This window comes from Pimephales promelas, chromosome 13 (genome assembly GCF_988280905.1).
Source record: "Pimephales promelas chromosome 13, fPimPro1.hap1.1, whole genome shotgun sequence".
Lineage (NCBI taxonomy): Eukaryota > Metazoa > Chordata > Actinopteri > Cypriniformes > Leuciscidae > Pimephales > Pimephales promelas.
Window position 1 is genome coordinate 20,989,558 of NC_142781.1, and position 18,040 is coordinate 21,007,597.

General features: G+C 38.2%; 3 protein-coding genes across 4 annotated transcripts; 2 read left to right on the plus strand and 1 right to left on the minus strand.

The window, feature by feature from the left end:
• Positions 1-453: 453 nt before the first annotated feature.
• slc35f6 (solute carrier family 35 member F6) lies at positions 454-5,072 on the plus strand. Its single transcript, XM_039692049.2, has 6 exons — positions 454-669; positions 1,965-2,037; positions 2,295-2,466; positions 2,614-2,829; positions 3,007-3,117; positions 3,939-5,072. Exons 1-6 carry the CDS (start codon positions 593-595, stop codon positions 4,415-4,417), a joined length of 1,128 nt encoding a protein of 375 aa, XP_039547983.1. The 5' UTR covers positions 454-592; the 3' UTR covers positions 4,418-5,072.
• Positions 5,073-5,848: 776 nt separating this feature from the next.
• ttbk2b (tau tubulin kinase 2b) lies at positions 5,849-14,834 on the plus strand. 2 transcript variants are annotated; one of them, XM_039692193.2, is made up of 15 exons: positions 5,849-6,012; positions 7,426-7,566; positions 8,494-8,641; positions 8,821-8,894; positions 9,016-9,156; positions 9,280-9,384; positions 9,917-9,982; positions 10,108-10,200; positions 10,275-10,400; positions 10,475-10,632; positions 10,728-10,923; positions 11,463-11,674; positions 11,766-12,219; positions 13,392-14,011; positions 14,281-14,834. In XM_039692193.2, the coding sequence occupies exons 2-15, from the start codon at positions 7,498-7,500 to the stop codon at positions 14,597-14,599; spliced, it is 2,781 nt and encodes a 926-aa protein (XP_039548127.2). In that variant the 5' UTR covers positions 5,849-6,012; positions 7,426-7,497; the 3' UTR covers positions 14,600-14,834. The 2 variants fall into 2 exon arrangements, with proteins under 2 accessions (XP_039548127.2, XP_039548128.2); XM_039692194.2 differs by having other exon boundaries at positions 5,890-6,028.
• A 1,730-nt stretch (positions 14,835-16,564) lies between these two features.
• On the minus strand, positions 16,565-17,927 carry churc1 (churchill domain containing 1). The gene is made up of 4 exons (XM_039692195.2): positions 17,775-17,927; positions 17,270-17,405; positions 17,114-17,184; positions 16,565-16,868 (listed from the first exon to the last, which is right to left on the minus strand). The coding sequence occupies exons 1-4, from the start codon at positions 17,811-17,813 to the stop codon at positions 16,776-16,778; spliced, it is 339 nt and encodes a 112-aa protein (XP_039548129.1). The 5' UTR covers positions 17,814-17,927; the 3' UTR covers positions 16,565-16,775.
• Positions 17,928-18,040: the final 113 nt, after the last annotated feature.

Genomic DNA, 18,040 nt, shown 5'->3' on the forward strand with positions numbered 1-18,040 from the left:
TGATTGTTGTTGCTCCTTATATTTGATTCATATGTCATATTAAAACAAAAGATGTGTACTCTTTTTTACTGTAAAACACACCTTTTTTGATGTCATTTAATTATTATTTTTGTATTGGGGGAGGAGGGCTGAGTACACATCCAATAAACATAAAATACTTTTTTTTTATGAAACTACAAAAATGACAATAAAATATGGAAATCTTTACAAATAGAAAAACGTTTTAGTTTTCTTATCTTACCATAATAATTGTTTTTTTTTTTTTAGGTATGAACCTCTGAATTTAAAAACACATATGAATACAGAATTTAGCTAATTTAGTTATACTAGCAGGACTGGAGTGAATCACTTTGAAACGAACGTAACGATTCTCATTCGCAAATGTCAGGTAAATGTTGCAAGATCTGCGCACTCGTCTGCGGAAATAAACGTCAGCTGGTGTGTCACATGATCGCCATCATCATGTGATTTACATTTTGCATACAGTGACCTGTTCAAACAGCTAGTCATCACCAGCAAGAGAGACATATCTCAAGACAGTGTGTCTTGGGTGTCTGATGTTCGCGGTCACTCACTCAGTCCCACTCTCACCATGGCTTGGACAAAATATCAGCTCTTTCTCGCGGGTCTGATGCTCACCACGGGTTCTATCAACACACTATCCGCAAAGTAAGTAGTACGCACGCGCTAAATGGTGATTGTTTACATGTTATTTCTGCTTACTTTTATTAGTTGCCCCACATTTTTTACTCTATTAAAAGAGCAGACAGTGATGACATCGTGTCCTCTTTGTTTGCGAATACATGTAATTGTTATGTCTAAATTATTTTTAAATGAATGTTAACACAAACAAGATTAAAGAAAGATGAACCATTTTGATTGAGCTTTTTAGTAACGTTGTATGAATTCAACATTCACCTATAAAGTTGAAAATTGCACTTTTTGTAACAAGATGATTACATGACTCGCGTGCAGTAATGATCCGTTGTTTCGTGACATGTTGATGCTGCAAAATCAGCAATTCTGCCTCCAAAACACTTGTGACTATTAGTCAATAGTGCAACCGCAGCATTAAATAACTTCCAGTCGGATTTAAGTTGTCCATCTCGTCAAGAAAGAAGCTGTCTGACACAAATACTGCTAAGTAACTTGATACAGCTTTGTGTCTTAAACAGATGCTTGATGTTTCGAGGCAGACAACATTTGATACCACAGTTTCGCTCCATTTCTGCTGAAAAACTGACACTGATGGTGTTGATGCATCTGGGTTTTACAGTTTCTAAAATAGTCTTGCTATATCAGTTTAACCAAATTGTTAAATATAGTCTTCTTTACTTTGTCGTGAGGTCAAGAATTGTCATTTCATGGTTGTAAAAGTGACAGTGTACCATGTGCATAGTTACTTATTAAACTTACAATGAATGGCAGGTAAAATATAGTTGTGTCAGGTATGGAAATGCTCATTATTACTAATAATCATAATTATAACATTATGCCAAATTAATTGAAAGAGGCTTCTAGCATTTATATTTTTAAAAGGCAGCTGAAGACAATTTTTTTTAAAGTTGCTTATTGGTATATTGATATTGTTTGAAATTGTGAAAGTTTGGTTTATGTCTTTATTTTACCTTGTGAATCTTTTATAGTTGCTTTTGAGTATTTTTAATTTTATATTGTGTGAAATTGTATTGCTGATATTTGTTTTTCTGCTTGTGAAGCACTTTGAGCTGCATTCCATGTATGAAAAATGTTTATTATTATTAAAAAATATAACAGGTTTCCTAAACAAGTTGCATTTCCACCATCGTTTGGACAAACAAATCCAAAATCTTAGCCTATGTTGAGCTAATGTTTGCCACAAGTGCCTTATTTATAATTATACTGCATATCAAGTTAAGGAATTTTAATATGGAAAAATGACACTCATCATCACCTTTAATGAGATGAATCTGTTCATCTTCTAGATGGGCTGATATGTTCTCTGCACCTGGATGTTATGGTACACAAGATCATAACTTCTCCCACCCTTTTGTACAGGTAACGAAATTGAATTATCCTCATCAAGATACACGACACACTATTCACATCAAACTTCCCCTTAGAGTACGTTTTTTCAGTAGATCAGCAGAGAACTGAAGTATTATCTTATGTTTTAACAGTGTGAGAAGAACTGGTTTTGACTCTATTTCCTTTTATTCACAGAACTTTCCCCTTCTCTGTCTCTTTTCCTGCATGCACCCTAATAATACATGACTATTTCCTTCATTGCACCTCTTCTTCTCTCACCCTTCCAGGCTGTAGGAATGTTTTTGGGAGAGCTGTCCTGCCTGGTGGTGTTCCACATTCTCCTTTGTTATGATCGGCGCAAACCCGAGCCCACGATGGAACCAGGCCAGAGTTTCAACCCCCTGCTGTTCCTCCCCCCTGCCCTTTGTGACATGTTGGGAACATCCATCATGTATATCGGTGAGTGTCAATAGTCTTTTTACTTCAATTTGAGTTGGACAGAGATCTACTTTAAAACTATATAAGTACGTTTATATTCATATTATCTAAAAACATCCAATCAGTTTGTTCCATGAAGATTTCCTTCCTCTTTCTTCATATCTCTAGCACTGAACATGACCAGCGCCTCCAGTTTCCAGATGCTGCGAGGAGCTGTGATCATCTTCACCGGACTGCTGTCTGTAGCTTTCTTAGGACGGCGTCTGCTGCCCAGCCAGTGGATTGGGATCCTAATCACCATCCTTGGTCTGGTGGTGGTTGGACTTGCTGACTTTCTAAACGGCCATGGCAATGACTCCCATAAGCTCAGTGAAGTTATCACAGGTAATTGCAAAAAAAAATGCTTTTAATCATACAGAATGATGTACTTTGTCTTTGTCTACAAGTTGAAAAATCCTCTCATGAGCTGTTTATCAGGATATTTTCCTTTTACCTGACTGTATCTTGCATCTTTAGCTGATTGAATTGTATCACTGATTATCCATTGGTTTTGTTTTATAGGGGACCTTTTGATCATCATGGCACAGATTATTGTTTCAGTCCAGATGGTCTTGGAGGAGAAGTTTGTTTACAAGCACAATGTGCATCCACTGAAGGCTGTTGGGACTGAAGGTAAAGATTATTCATTTTTAATCAATTCCCATATATAGCTAATGACTAGTTTGAGCATTGGTATTTTGTTGCTAGTTAGTACTAATGTTGTTATAACGATTATAGTCTCACTTCATCCAATACAGTTCAAAGGTTTGGGTTCAGGAAGATTTAAAAAGAAAAAAATTATAGAAAGAAATAAAAAAATACAGTAATATTGTGATATTTTATTACAATTTAAAAATAATTGTTCTATCAGTTACGATCATGTCTCTTCAGCCTCACATGATCCTTCAGAAATCGTTCTAATGTGCTAATGAAGTGCTCACGAAAAAATTATTATCCATGTTGAAAATAGTTATAGAAGGATTTTTTTGATGAGTAGAATGTTTAAAATAACACTTTTTTATAACAATGTAAAAGTTTTTACTGTCATATGATCAAATCAACTTGTCCTTGCTGGAAAAAGCTAAGTGTTAAGAATGATTACATCAGCGATAAAAGGTAGTAAAGATAAAAAAAAGCTATGTTGATCATAAAAGCAAATGTTTGCATTGCATATGTGTTGCTGGATCCTATTTAGGGGAGCTTGAGACCCCTGTCTTTCATCTTAAAGTGCCCCTAAAAGTCTGTGATTAACTAATAACTGAGGTTATTTGACTTTCAGTCCTCCACTTTCCGTTGAAATCAGGAAAAATACAAGCAAATATGCCTTTGTTACTAATGAACATCTACTGACAAACAGATGCACTTTTAATGTTTATTTAAAACAAAGTTATCAGTTAAGCAAGACTTACCTCTTTACAAGTGTCTTAATTGTCTTCTCTCTATGTATTTCTCAGGTTTTTTTGGATTTGTCATCCTCTCTCTCCTCCTGATTCCGATGTTCTACATCCATGTGGGCAGTTTTGCAGATAACCCACGGCAGGTCCTTGAAGACGCCCTGGACGCCTTCTGTCAGATTGGCCACAAACCTCTCATTATCCTGGCACTGCTGGGGAACACTGTGAGCATCGCATTCTTTAACTTCGCTGGCATCAGCGTCACCAAAGAGATAAGTGCCACCACTCGCATGGTTCTGGACAGTCTGCGTACTCTAGTCATCTGGGCGGTGAGTCTGGCGCTGGGTTGGGAGAAATTTCAGGGCCTACAGATTCTTGGCTTCATCATCCTACTCGTGGGTACAGCGCTGTACAATGGACTCCACAAACCCTTGATGGACAAACTGCCCTGCAGCCGCAGAGAGCAGAGAGCAGAGGAGGAAGACACTCCTGAAAGAGAGAGACTGCTTGGTGGAGGAAAAGCTACCCAGGAGAGCTAATTTTGGACGCTGAACAAAATGCTGTCCACAAAGAATTTTCTTAGTTTTAACAGTTGTTTCCATTTTAAGAGAGAATCACATTTTAGCATTGTTTTAGAAGTCTGAATCAATATTTGGGAACCAACACTGCTTATTGCTTAATGCCACTGGGCATTGTGAGAATTTGTCAACTAAAAAAAAAGAATGAAAAAGGGATAGTAATGCTCAGATTTTTAAAATGGTTTTGTATCAGACTATCACTTAATGAAAGGGATGGAAACAAATCATTTTTTACACGATTTTAATGCCAAAAGAACCTTTAGAATACTGTAATATTTTTAATGTTTTTAATTCTGTGTTTAATAGGTTTTAAACATTTTTTTTTTTGTTACATGATGTGCTGTTGATGGGAGCACATTATTTCTCTAATCATTTTATTTGAGGAATGTTATTAATTATCTGTGAAACGGGTATTATGTACTGACATGAAAATCTTCTTTTAGTCCATGGTAGTTTAGTTTCTTTGTTAAAAAAAAAAGAAAGAAAAGTAACCATAATCTCAAAAACTGTCATTTTTACTAAATGTATAAAGGTATAAAGCATTGATATCTTCTGTGTTCCATTTGATTGACTGCAGTTCCCTCTGCATGAATTTATAAATTCCCTCTCAAATTCTTGTAAGAAACATTTTTTTTACGTTGTGGATGGATCTGTTTGTGGTACGTGAAATTAACATGAAGAGGACAACTGTTTCACTCAGTGACTTGTAAATGGCATTTGATCAATTACATCTACTGCATGTGTAACAAACCTATTGCCAGTTTCTGGGAACATTCAAAAATAATATTGATCTACTAAATGGGTAATGCTACAATGAAAATGCTGTTTGAAACCAAGATTGTGATTTTTCACTTATATACGTATATACATATATATATATATATATATATATATATATATATATATATATATACATGTAAACTATTGCACAACATATTTTAGTGTGTGAGGCTGTGAGCACAATATCCCAATGCAAAGTTTAAAACAATACATGTCAATACAAATGATTGCAGAAACGGTAACGCTTTAAAATAAAGTTTAATTAGTTAATAAATTAACTTATTATGAGCAATACAGTTGTTACAATATTTATTAACATTTGTTAATCATGTTAGTTAATATGAAATACAACTGTTCATTGTTAGTTCGTGTTAGCAGATTCATTAAATAATACTAACAGATGTAACTTATGGTTTAAAAAAAATTATTAGTAAATGTTGAAATAAACATTAATTAAAATGAAAGTATTTTTAACTGTTAGTTCATATTAACTCGTTTGTGTGTGTTATTGTTCTAAGCAATATTTGGGATCAAACCCCAGTCTATGGATCAAACCCAATCGACCAAATGTGACGTCACATCGGTACGCTCGCTCACTCATCGAGCGGGCACTGCTGTGAGAAGTGAAGCAGATAACGTGAACTTCAGCCGTTATTTTGTGTTTTTAAACGTTATGGGATTATTATGTCCAACATTTCATATCACCATGGTCTGTAGAACAAAAGAAGTTGTTCTGAGGTCTATGGAAACATTTGGGTCCGCTGCTGCATACAGAGGTAATGTACACACCGGGTAAGTGTTAACGTTACCTGATTGAGCGCGTGCTTAGCGAGCTAGTCCGCAGTATTAACGGGATTACAGCTGTCACAACATTGTGTTGCCCATGTGTAACCTGGCAACCGTATGTTCAATAATAGCTTCATGTTGAGGCGCAGATGTACAGTTTGGCTAATGCTAGCGCGGTACCGTTTCATCGCGCTGTTTTGTACAGTGATTTGGCTCTGGCTGATGCTTTAGCTTTAGCTAGCCTTGTCCTACGTCTCCTTCTATTATCACTGGATGCGGTAAGGACAGAGAAAGACTCAACCAACATCTACAAGACAGCGGCAGTTTTCAACGTAGCTTGTGGATGTTAGCATACGCTAAAAAATTCTCACAATTAATTTTACACATCCAGCTAATAAAGACACGTATCAGGCCAGCTGCGTGATCCGGCTTATTAAAACAGTAACGTTACTGCATAAAAACTCATCCATCAGTTCTGACTGGTGGGGGAAACATTATAATATTGAAAGTTAAATACAGATTTAATCCTGAGTAAAAGCCTTTTAATAGAATTGTGTCAATTATAATGTTACATTTTTAAACACCAATGAACATTTTGTTGTTGTTTTTACAGGACAATATGAATAAACATATAACAAAATTGTTAATTTTATAGTTTATATATTTAAGCACTTTTATGTGTTTCAGAATGAGGGGAAAATTTACTCTTTTTTTTTTTTTTTTTTTGCATTTGGCCAAAATCAAACAAATCGTTTAACAAATCAAATCACTATTACCATACATACACCATAGGACTAGTGGAATAATAATTGAAAGTAGTGGGTGACGTTTAAGGCCTATATTATTTCACCAACACTGCAGGCAAATTATTGACAGTATAATACTATGCATAGTATACATGCATAATATACAAAAATAATACATATATTATTATTCAAGATAATGCACATTATCTACAAGTCTTAGGGTGGTAAATACGTTGTAGAATGTTTCCCAATATGCATTTAGCTTCTTGCCGATTTTCTTGCCGGTGTCTTGCCGATTTTATTCTTGTTTCAGGCCTACAGTAAGCCTGTTCCTCAAGGATTTGACTTATTTAGCTCCATCAGTTTTACTCTGCACCCTAGCAGTGACAGTCAAAGAACCAGGGCAGCTTCTTTTACAGAACTTGTTTTCTGTTTAAAAGCCTTAGGACAGGTCAGATTCATGTAGTTTAGCGTGCCTTTACAGAAGGCCTGTCTAATAGATGCTGCCAATAAAATGCATTTTTCATTATTTTTGTCACGTCGTCTACAGCCATCGGTCTTATGTCTGCAAATTTGGAGACTATAATTTCTGCCTTAACCCTGCAGTTCCAACTGAACAAAGACATGATGTTTTTCTGATCTTACTGTGATTTTCAGTGAGGACCCGAGCTCACTGATGTGAGGTGTCGAGCTTCTCTGAGTGTGCTCAGTCCACTCTTGAGCATCAGGATGAGTGGAACAGCGGAGCAGACTGATATCTTGGCTGTCGGGAGCATGGTCCGGGAGCGATGGAGAGTGGTGAGTTCTTTTGAAGGAGCAAGGCCTTAAGACTATTCAGATACTCACTGTTAGTTCGGTAGAGTTATTCTGATGGCTGTCAGATTCCTTTACGTAAACTTCTGCACAGACAAGGGGATTTTTTTTCCTTATGAGCCCAGTCGAACCATACACTGCAGGTGTGTTGAGCAGTGCTGACATCAGCACAGAAAACTGTACAACATGCTGACAAATAGCCCTAGTCACAAGACACAGGATTTTATTTCATGACAAAATTGTTGTTTTGCTAGGGCATTTTATTTCATGCCTGAATAGAACTGTCATGTAACATCTGTTCTCCAACACAAGTTTGAAAGCTGTCTACTCAATTATAGAATGAAAAAAGAGTTGTACGGTACACTGCCTAAGTTTGAGGTATGTCTGTTCCCTTTTTTGGAAAAAATATATTTTTTATTCAGCAAGGATGCATTAAATTGATCAAAAGTGACAGTAAAGACATTTTTGTTTCAAATAAATGCTGTTCTTTTGAACGTTCTATGCATAAAAGAATTCCGAAAAACAAAATAGATCACATTTTTCATAAAAATATTAAGCAGTACAACTGTTTTCAACATTGATAATAAGAAATGTTTCTTGAGCAGCAAATCACATTAACGTGACATTGAAGACTGAAGCAATGATGCTGAAAATACAGCTTTGCCATCATATGAATAAATTATATTTTGAAATCTATTAAAAACCTTATTATTAAATGATAATATTTCACAATGTTACTATATTTTTTTTTATCAAATAAGTGCAGTCTTGGTGAGCAATGAATATAAGAGGTTTCCAAAAACAATTAAAAATCTTACCAACCACACATTTCTCTTTTCTGAACAATAGTGTTTTTTTTTTCTTTTTCTTTATATCTCTGTCATTCATTCCAAGTTTTCCTTTCCTGTTTAGTTGAAGAAGATTGGTGGGGGTGGTTTTGGCGAGATCTATGAAGTACAGGACCAGGTGAACCAGATCAATGTGGCTCTGAAAGTGGAGTCTGCCCAGCAACCCAAACAGGTCCTGAAGATGGAAGTAGCAGTTTTGAAAAGACTTCAGGGTAAAGATGAAGACAGACGTTTAATACCTACAGTATACAAATATGAAGACGCTAAATGAGGAAGCTCTGTGTGCTACAGTGCTACTCTATTATGGGCAAAAACAGTATTGCATTTAAAAAAAACAAACAAATGGATTTGTATAACATTTTCTATTTCTTTATTTTGAACCATTTTGTAGGTAAAGACCATGTTTGTCGTTTTGTTGGCTGTGGACGCAATGACCGCTTCAACTATGTGGTTATGGAGCTTCAGGTAAGGTGTCAGATGATTTATTCTTGTGTCTGAATTGATGGACGTTATCTCACACAAGTCATAGTAACTCAACAACCCTGACTTCAGTCACCTGAAGTGATGTTTGTCCATTGTACTGCAGGGAAGGAACTTGGCAGACCTTAGACGCAACATGAGCCATGGCACATTCAGTGTCTCCACCACACTCAGGCTGGGCCGACAAATCTTGGAAGCCATTGAGAGCATCCACTCTGTGGGCTTTCTGCATAGAGACATCAAACCCGTAAGTCTGCTCTCTCACGGATAGTCCTGGGCATAAAAGCACTTTTAATATTGACTATTTTTTACAGGGCATGTCTTTTAGATTATATAAACTAAATCATGAAACCTTTTCTTTTTCAAATAGTCCAACTTTGCAATGGGCCGACTTTCCAGTACATGCCGAACCTGTTATATGCTTGATTTTGGGTTGGCACGCCAGTTCACAAACTCATGTCAAGAAGTCCGTCCAGTGAGTAATGACAGAAATATTTTAAAGCTTATGTTTATGAAACATCACTCTGTCTTTTTTAAGGATGCTATTGTCATATATTAGTGTTGCTTAAAGGGATAGTTCACCCCAAAATGAAAATTAATTTTTTCACATTCATGTTGTTCCAAACCTGTATGACTAATACTTCTGAAGTCATAAGAAAGATTTGGACGAGAAAAAAACAAAACAAATTTAAGTCAGAATTCATGAGAAAAGTTGGGATATATGATTTGTGAGTCTTTCGAGTATGATTTTTTTTCTTTTTTTTTCTTCCAATAAATCAGTTGATCTGGTTCACAAAACTGGTCTAAATAATCATTTTATGAATCAGAATCATACTACTCAAACTCTCATAAATGAACCAAAAAGAGGTAGAGGTGGATGTGAAGTTTTTTAAGGGTACATCATTGACTTAAATTTCAATTTTCATATTTGAAAATTGTTAAAAATTTGAAAAGTGTTTCTATATATTTTTTTTCTTATGACTGCACATTCTCTTTATTGTCCAAAGCCACGACAAGTGGCAGGATTCAGAGGGACCGTCCGTTATGCTTCAATTAATGCTCACAAGAATAAGGTAACTCCTCTCTTTTTTTGCACACATTCTCAAGCCAATGGCAGATGCCGATCAGGTGTCCTTTACACAGCAGGTCGTATTACTTGTTCATATTTCACTAAAATGCACATCCTTCATTTTCAAAGGAAATGAGTCGACATGATGACCTCTGGTCATTATTTTATATGCTTGTGGAGTTCATGGTGGGTCATCTACCCTGGAGGAAAATCAAAGACAAAGTAAGTTCTGCTCAAATTGTAATTTTCCTTTGATAAAAGATCTGCTGGTATTCTTAATCCTGCTATCAATAAAGGAACAGGTCGGAAATATGAAGGAGACGTACAACCATCACCTCATGCTCAAGCACCTCCCAGATGATTTTAACATTTTCCTCGACCATATCTCCAACCTGGACTACTACACTAAACCGGATTATCAGGTCCAGAGCCATTCTTTAGCAGAGATTTGTGTAAGTGTAGCCAGCCATACACTAACATACTCATTGTGTTGTAGCTCCTGATGTCAGTCTTTGACAACAGTATGAAAAGCTACAATGTGGTGGAAAATGATCCGTATGACTGGGAGAGAACGGATTCAGAGGGCACGCTTAATGTTGGAACCCTGACAACTACAGCCCAGCAGTTGACCCGCCTCACGCCTGCATATTTGGGGTAGAGATCCTGCATCATATAATTCAATGGTGTATTGAGTCTATATATAAACTGTTTGAGGTCTACATTGTCAAATTAATTTTTCCTCCTCCTAGCATGGCCAATGCCTCTGTGATCCCGGGTGATCTGCAGCGTGAGAACACAGAGGACGTCCTTCAGGGTGAGCGCCTCAGCGAGGCTGATAATTGCACCCCCATCCCAACACAGCCTGCGCAGGGTGCGGATGTCTGGGAGGACATGGAGCGTAGTCGCGACCGAAACCTCAACCACGTTCAGCCTCAAATCAGAAAGGTACTATTTAGATGGGATGACTGCTAATCACTCTGTTACTTACATACCTATAAACTTGTCTCCTTTTGGTTAAATTTGCCATTCTGTCATTGAAATAAACCTTTCACGTGATTCGTGCACATACAGGTTTTTTTGGGGGGGATGGGGGGTTTATATGAATGTATATCTGAAGGGAACTAACTGTCTCAGTGCCATTTTCTTTTCCATTTTCCGCATCTTATGATTGTGGTAACTACTGTATTTCAGATTTTTGATAAGCACCACCTACTGACAGAGAGTGAATTTGCATTTTCATCAATTTCATTTCATTTGTCAAGACCAAATATATAACATCCATCATTTATTATGCTGGAATGTGAGGTTTATTGTTTTATAAAAATTTTAAATTTTGCCAAAACTTGTATTATTTAAACTTTTACAGTTTACATTTGACATTTTAGGATATTACCATATTCATTAGAAGAATTTAAATCACCTTCACCTTTTTCGCCGGTCCAAATAGTATGTATTGAAGTCATGAGCTTTTGTTTCTGATTCAGGTGGCTAGTGAGGAGGAGCGAAGCAAAGAGGGCAACCAGAGCCCCAACAGTGGCTCCATCCAGGGCTCTCCCAGACGTGTGCGCTCAGAGACCTTGCTCATCGACCGTGTGGCTCCTCTGCTGAGAAGGATGCGCCATAGTCAGAGCATGGGGTTAGACAAGAGACTGACTCCCGAACCCAAACCCACCATTGAACGCTTCCTTGAGGCCTAGTCAGTAAACAAAGTCTTAATAAATTTCCTTATAAATGTAAATTCGGTCCCTAGAGACATCTTAACCACTTCTCCTTCTTCCTCTCATTAGTTTAGGCAAGCAGCGGACAGGTATGTCCCAAGACAGGTCTGTCTGTCGGGTCGAGCAGGGCTCTTTGGAGGACGAGGAGGGGGCAGCCAGTAGCGGTTACGTTGCCGTCAACCTCAGCCCCGTCCCTCAAGAGGGTGACTCACAGGAGTGGGTCCTAGTTGAGCTTGAAGGCGCTAGTGGTTCAGCTGGCTCTAAACCAGATGAGGAGGAACGCTCAGGACTCTCGCCACGCTCCTCCAGCCCCCTCGCTCTCCCTCGCACCTGGTCCGACCCCTTGCCTCAGCGTGCTAGCAGCCTTGCCTCAGCAGAATTCCACACCGGTGTCTGCCACACTGGACCACCATTCGCCAGACTTCCGGGTTTGTCTGGTGTAATAGGCCTATCTGGATTAAGAAGACTTCCCACAATACAGCCTGCGTCAATGGTCCACCTCAGCAGGTCACATCTTGAGCAGGTAAATATATCATGTTACATTCTGAGTAGAAGAATTTGCATTCCTAAACAAAAGTCCACATTGTGAGATATCAAGTCACAATTATACAACTGTTGGGGGTCGGAAAGATTTGTAATGTTTTTGAAATAAGTCTCTTATGGGGCGGTAGGGTGGCTCAGTGGGTAGGCACAGCAAGAAGCTCCCTGGTTCGAGCCAGGAGTCCTCTCTGTGGAGTTTGCATGTTCTCCCTGTGTCAAAGGGTGTTCCGGTTTCCCCCAAAGACATGCAGGTTAGGTGCATTGGATATGCCAAATTGTTGTAGTAATGGGTTGTGTCAGGAAGGGCATTCGTAAAACCTGTGCCAAATGTGTGTGTGATGTGGACCCTGTAAATGAGTTGAAATAACCCTAGGATTATGATGATGAAAGAAGTCTCTTACTGTGCGTTCACATCACCGCCGCCTAGAGCGTCAAAATTCGCTCTGGCCGCCCTTCCAATACCGCTGTAGAAAGATTAGTGGACGCTCTGATGTAGATCGAATGCTTAGTCTTGTAAAAGCATGTTGATCGGTATTTGTGCAGACTGACCACAAGTAAAGTATAAGTTAACCTCATGAAATCTTTTAAATGTGAAAGAACGAAATTGATCAATGGAAAGAACTCAACAATTATAGTTACATGTTTGCTAACGAAATTATTATCATTGTAAAACTCATCTGTGCTGCTTAATATTTTTATTAACATTTTCTTTAAGGTTCTTTGATGAATAGAAAGTTTTATAGAACAGCGTTGATTTCAAATAGAAATCTTTTGGAATATTATAAATGTATTAACTGTCAAAAATCCTAAACCTTTGAACAAAATTCTAATATTAAAGATAAGAAATGACAAATCATTTCCATAATGTTTCATTGTGTATGGAAAACTGTAGCAGGATGTAGTGATCGTTTATGGGTGCATTGCAGTAGTTTCACTGCAACATTGTCTCGGATTTTGGCCAGCAACTTGGATTTACACATTACTGTATATCAAAAACATCAAATCAAAAGTGAAGCAAGCTCAGAAAATCTCACCAGAGCTCATATTTTGGCCAAGCAAAGGATGGTACATTAAGAAAAAACACATTTGTATGAGTATTATCTCTGCAGGGCTCCATAAATAAATTCTTGTCTCTTAATGCTATTCTTTTCACAGTCATCTAATGCAGTGCTACAGCCCATTCAGCCTCAGCAGAAGACAGGAGACAACTCTCAGCCTGACAATCCATCACGCCCTGCGGAAAAAGAGCACGACCACGTGTCGGCTATTTCGCCCTCTAAAAGCCCTAAGAAGCCAGATGAAAACATTATCCCTGTCAAGGCCTCTGACAAGGATGTGGAGAGTGACTCGGGCTGTCCTGACGGTGGGACTCCTTCAACCCCTAACCAGGGTGAGACAACCGGACACAGTGTTGATGCAGCCCCGGCATCACCTCGTGAACTCTCCCCCCGGACCAGTCGCATCCCGATCCGTGACCCGGACTCTCCGACTCGCAGGGGTTTTCCAGCTCCGCTTTCCCCATCTCTGTCGCTGTCATGTGAGCACTTCCCCTCGGCTTTGCTGCGTGACAAGTTCACCTTTCCCACCGGTTCTCGAGGGTCAGACTGGCAGGTGGAGGACCCGCTCTCTCTGTCTTCCTCTTCTGGACCTCTGTCTGGCAAGAGTAAAATTCCAAGACCCATAAGCCCCACACTAGGACCGGATCAACTGTCTGCTCGATTTATTCCTCGGCCGCCACCAGGAAAACCGCCCCTTCGCACAGGTGGCGAGAACAGGTGAGGGAAGCAAGAGTTTCTAAATTAGTGTAGCGAGTTAGAAGCTTCCTTGTTTCACTGTATTGAGTTGTCCTCATTGGCGACACGCATGCAATGATACCAGTGTTGTCCGTGAAAACTATTATGTGCTGGTTCTTTTTAGATAATCAAAAACATACAGCGTGACCAATGTAGTCCGAGACAAGTGAGGGTCCAGTTTGATTCATGAACAAATGACTCGAATATTAGTTTAGTCTGAAATGTGATATTGAATGCTCTTGTCCTTTCAGACGCAGACGCTACCGCATTCGCGCTAGCAGCACCGGTGACGCGGACCTCTTGGACAACCTCTCTCAGCTCATGCATGAGCGAGGTGGGATGGGCGTCAGCTCCTCTCGTTACCAGCGCACCACCGCCTCGTCTCTGCAGCGCTCGCTAAGCTCCTCCCCTTCCCGTTTTGAGGGCGGTCACAGCCAGTCACCAAGTAGCTGCTCAGCCTCCCCGCCTCCTCGAATCAGTGACTTAAGAGTAAATCACGGGTCAGGGTTCTGCACCAGAGTCAGAGCAGGAAGTCCTGAGAGCAAAACCACAACCAAAACGAGCAAATAAAGGGAAAAGCTTCAAAAGTAGCTTTTACATCACATGATGAAGCCAGGTAACCTGTAGCCTTTTTACAAGTGATGTTTTGATAAGTGAAGTGATAAACGACCGGGTATTTGCCGGTTGGTTGTGACTACTTAAAAACATCATGTTTTTGACATTTTAGGAACACATGAAATATTAACATGCTGATCTTTCCAGTGACGCTGTGTAACTTTGTCTTAAAAACTTGCTTTTCATCGCAGTTATTGTTATTTATTTATTTTACACTCTTTATAGTTTGTGCCATATCATTTTTTAGTTATATTTAAATCATCTTTTTCATGTTGTTTTGTCATTGCACATGTCAGATTTTAAACACTTTCTATTTGCCACAATCATTTGAAATGTGAAAACAATGGGGCTGCACTTAGTAACTCATTGTATTCTGTCAAACAGTATGTTTCAAGTTTTGTTGGCACTCCAGATACTCTAACCTTACATTTTCTATCTTTTTTTGTTTGTTTGTTTGTTTTTTTAAAACCATTGGTCAAAGCATTTAATCTTAAATGCTCATTTCAGCCCACAGCCATCTATACAACGTGATATCATTCACGTATAGATAGATCTGGTCCAAGCAAGCATGTGTATATATGTATTTCAGGGAATGTATGTACTGTAAACTGTATCATCTATAGAATGTATTTATTTATTTATTGGATGTGGTTACGTACCTGACAATGTAGCTTTATTACTTGCTACTGAGTGAATTCGCCATCACATTAAGGGTCAGCAACCTTGCAATTGCCAAGTATAATCTCTTCCATGCCTGCAATATCATACTAACAGTCCCTGTAAATAGTTATAACATCAGTAAGAAACTTGCCGATATATTGCGGTGAAACACTAGAGACCCTTAAAGGAACTCTTTATTCAAACACTATAGTCCCATTACCATATTACTTGAATACATCAGCAAGACCACCATGATATGAGATGCTTCTGTGGATTTTGGGATTGAATTCTCTGTCATGGCATTTATTGAAAGTTGTCTAAAGAGTGAGAGACCGAGAAAGGTATTGTAGCTACCGAGTCATTACCACGACTCCATTTTGTGCTGTGCAGCTAGAATAGTTGTTTTGTTCCGAATCGTCTGTTTTGTCCTCGGAAAGTACTTTTACTTTAAAAGCATCAGTATAAGCCCACAACTGCGGAATGGAGGATGGTCTATTATCATGCGAATTGTACATAATCTGAACTGTATATAGATATAAATATATTAAGAAAAAGAAATTCCACCTCATGCTTCATGTACTGTATTTTGCTAACAAACATATTTCAATCAGGCAAAAAAAGTTACCATGTTGGAATGTATATGTATTCACATTAATGGAATAAATACTCGAGTACCAAATGCTTGATTTTTGCGATGACATTATGCTGTCATTATTTTATTAAACTAAATTGTTTTATAGTTTTAGACAAAGCATACAAAATATTTTGTTGGATTAACACTAGAAAATGACACCATATTGACTGAAATGTAAGTATTAGTAATACGCAGGAATCTGATTTTTAATTTTGTGTGTACCATTTAAAACATTTCATCTCTAAATCAATCATGTTCTAGTGTAAGTGTTGCATGCATAGTAACAAAAATCCTGTCATTTGCAAATCCACTTAAACCTAACCTTTCTTGCAAATCATTTACTCATTTAATTGGCGACAGAGCAACACTGCATATGAAAGCCCAATTCACAATGCACCCCCAGTCACCAGATTACAGCACGCCACTTCTCCGACATTATTCCAATTCAGCATGTTCAATCGCAGAAACAACAAGCTCCGGCAAAACCCAATGAAGTGTATGTTGCCGTCTGTCGTTGCTGTGTGAATTGGCCTTAAGATGGTATGGAAGAAAGCATTTTAACATGGGAAACAATACACACTTTCCTTTTAATAGAGTGAGCAAATCAAACATGATGAACACAAGCATAAGGAACCATGGCTCATAATTAGGTTTAATATTTGTAAATGACTCTCAAACTCATGTCTTTATGAGTCAGAGCCATACTGTGAACCTTGAGCCACTCTTGAAGCAGTAGAAACAAAGAACACGATGCATTCTGCAATATATTCTATTGGATTAATCGTGACACTGTGTCTACATTGCATATTTCAAGTCTCCCTCCATCGTGCAAATACTCTAGAACAGAGGAGCTGTTTGTCTGGGATCGTCTGGCAGAACACTGATGGAATCCTCTGCTTTTCCACACAGCATACACAACATTGTGTATTCCTGAAAAAAAAGTATAATACATCATAAAATAAAAAATCCCCTTTAAAAAACCTAAACACCCCCACTTTCTATATATATATATATATATATATATAGAGAGAGAGAGAGAGAGAGAGAGAGAGAGAGAGAGAGAGAGAGAGAGAGAGAGAGAGAGATATTATCCGTATTGGTCTATTTATAATTGTACAACTATCTCTAATAAACTCCTAGCATCTTATTTCTAAACATTTAAAAACACAGCTCACCTGATAGTCATCCACCACAGTGAAGGTGTACTCATGTCTGGCTATGACATGATCACAGTTCTTGCACATATCTGAAGAAAATCAAAAACTGATGACGTCAGTCTAAAACATTCAGCTGAATATGTTCATTTAACGATGTGACATCACGTGACTCACGCAGATAAGTGACAATCTCTTCCTCATCTTCATTCACGACCGTCCTGTCACTGATCAGTACAAAGTCCCGCTGGTGACAGTTGGCGCATCCGAGAAAATTCATGAGATACGAACCATTCTCGAGACAGGTATTACCCTATTGCACATAACAGATTAAGTAAACACCTGAAATACAGTTTCTATCAAAAATATTAAGCTTGAACCCAGTGCACAAGTAAACAAAACAAGTTCAACTTAGTGCTATTAAATATTAAGTCTAAATATTAAGAATTAATGGGAAAATCTAAATGCCTGATGATAATAGATAGTTTGGCTATCTTCTAAGCACAAAACTTTTCAGGAAACATAAGTGCAGTGATGCTCATCTTTGACTGGAAACCAACCAACAACCCGCGCTGCATCTGCCTCTTTGAACTTTAATGGTATCAAAGGAACAAATAATTCCTTTTTGATTTTTCCTTTGGATTTGCGCGAGGCGTGCCATTCACAATTAACATAAACTCACTCTGTCGGGATATTGTTTCTGCATACATCCAGTACACATTTCAGATCAGTCAGCTTAGAAAACTAATAATACAGATCAAAGCAGGATCACAACACCGAGACGCTTCCGTGTTCGTCTTCTTCTGTGTATTCTCTGTAGCATTGGTGAGTATAGCGCCCCCAGCGGTGAGTTCATGCGTTCAGCAAATCTGCGAACTGCGATTGAAAGACAGGATGGATGGTTGTTTATTTTTGTGTGCAGTATGCTAGTAATAAAGTTTGTTGACA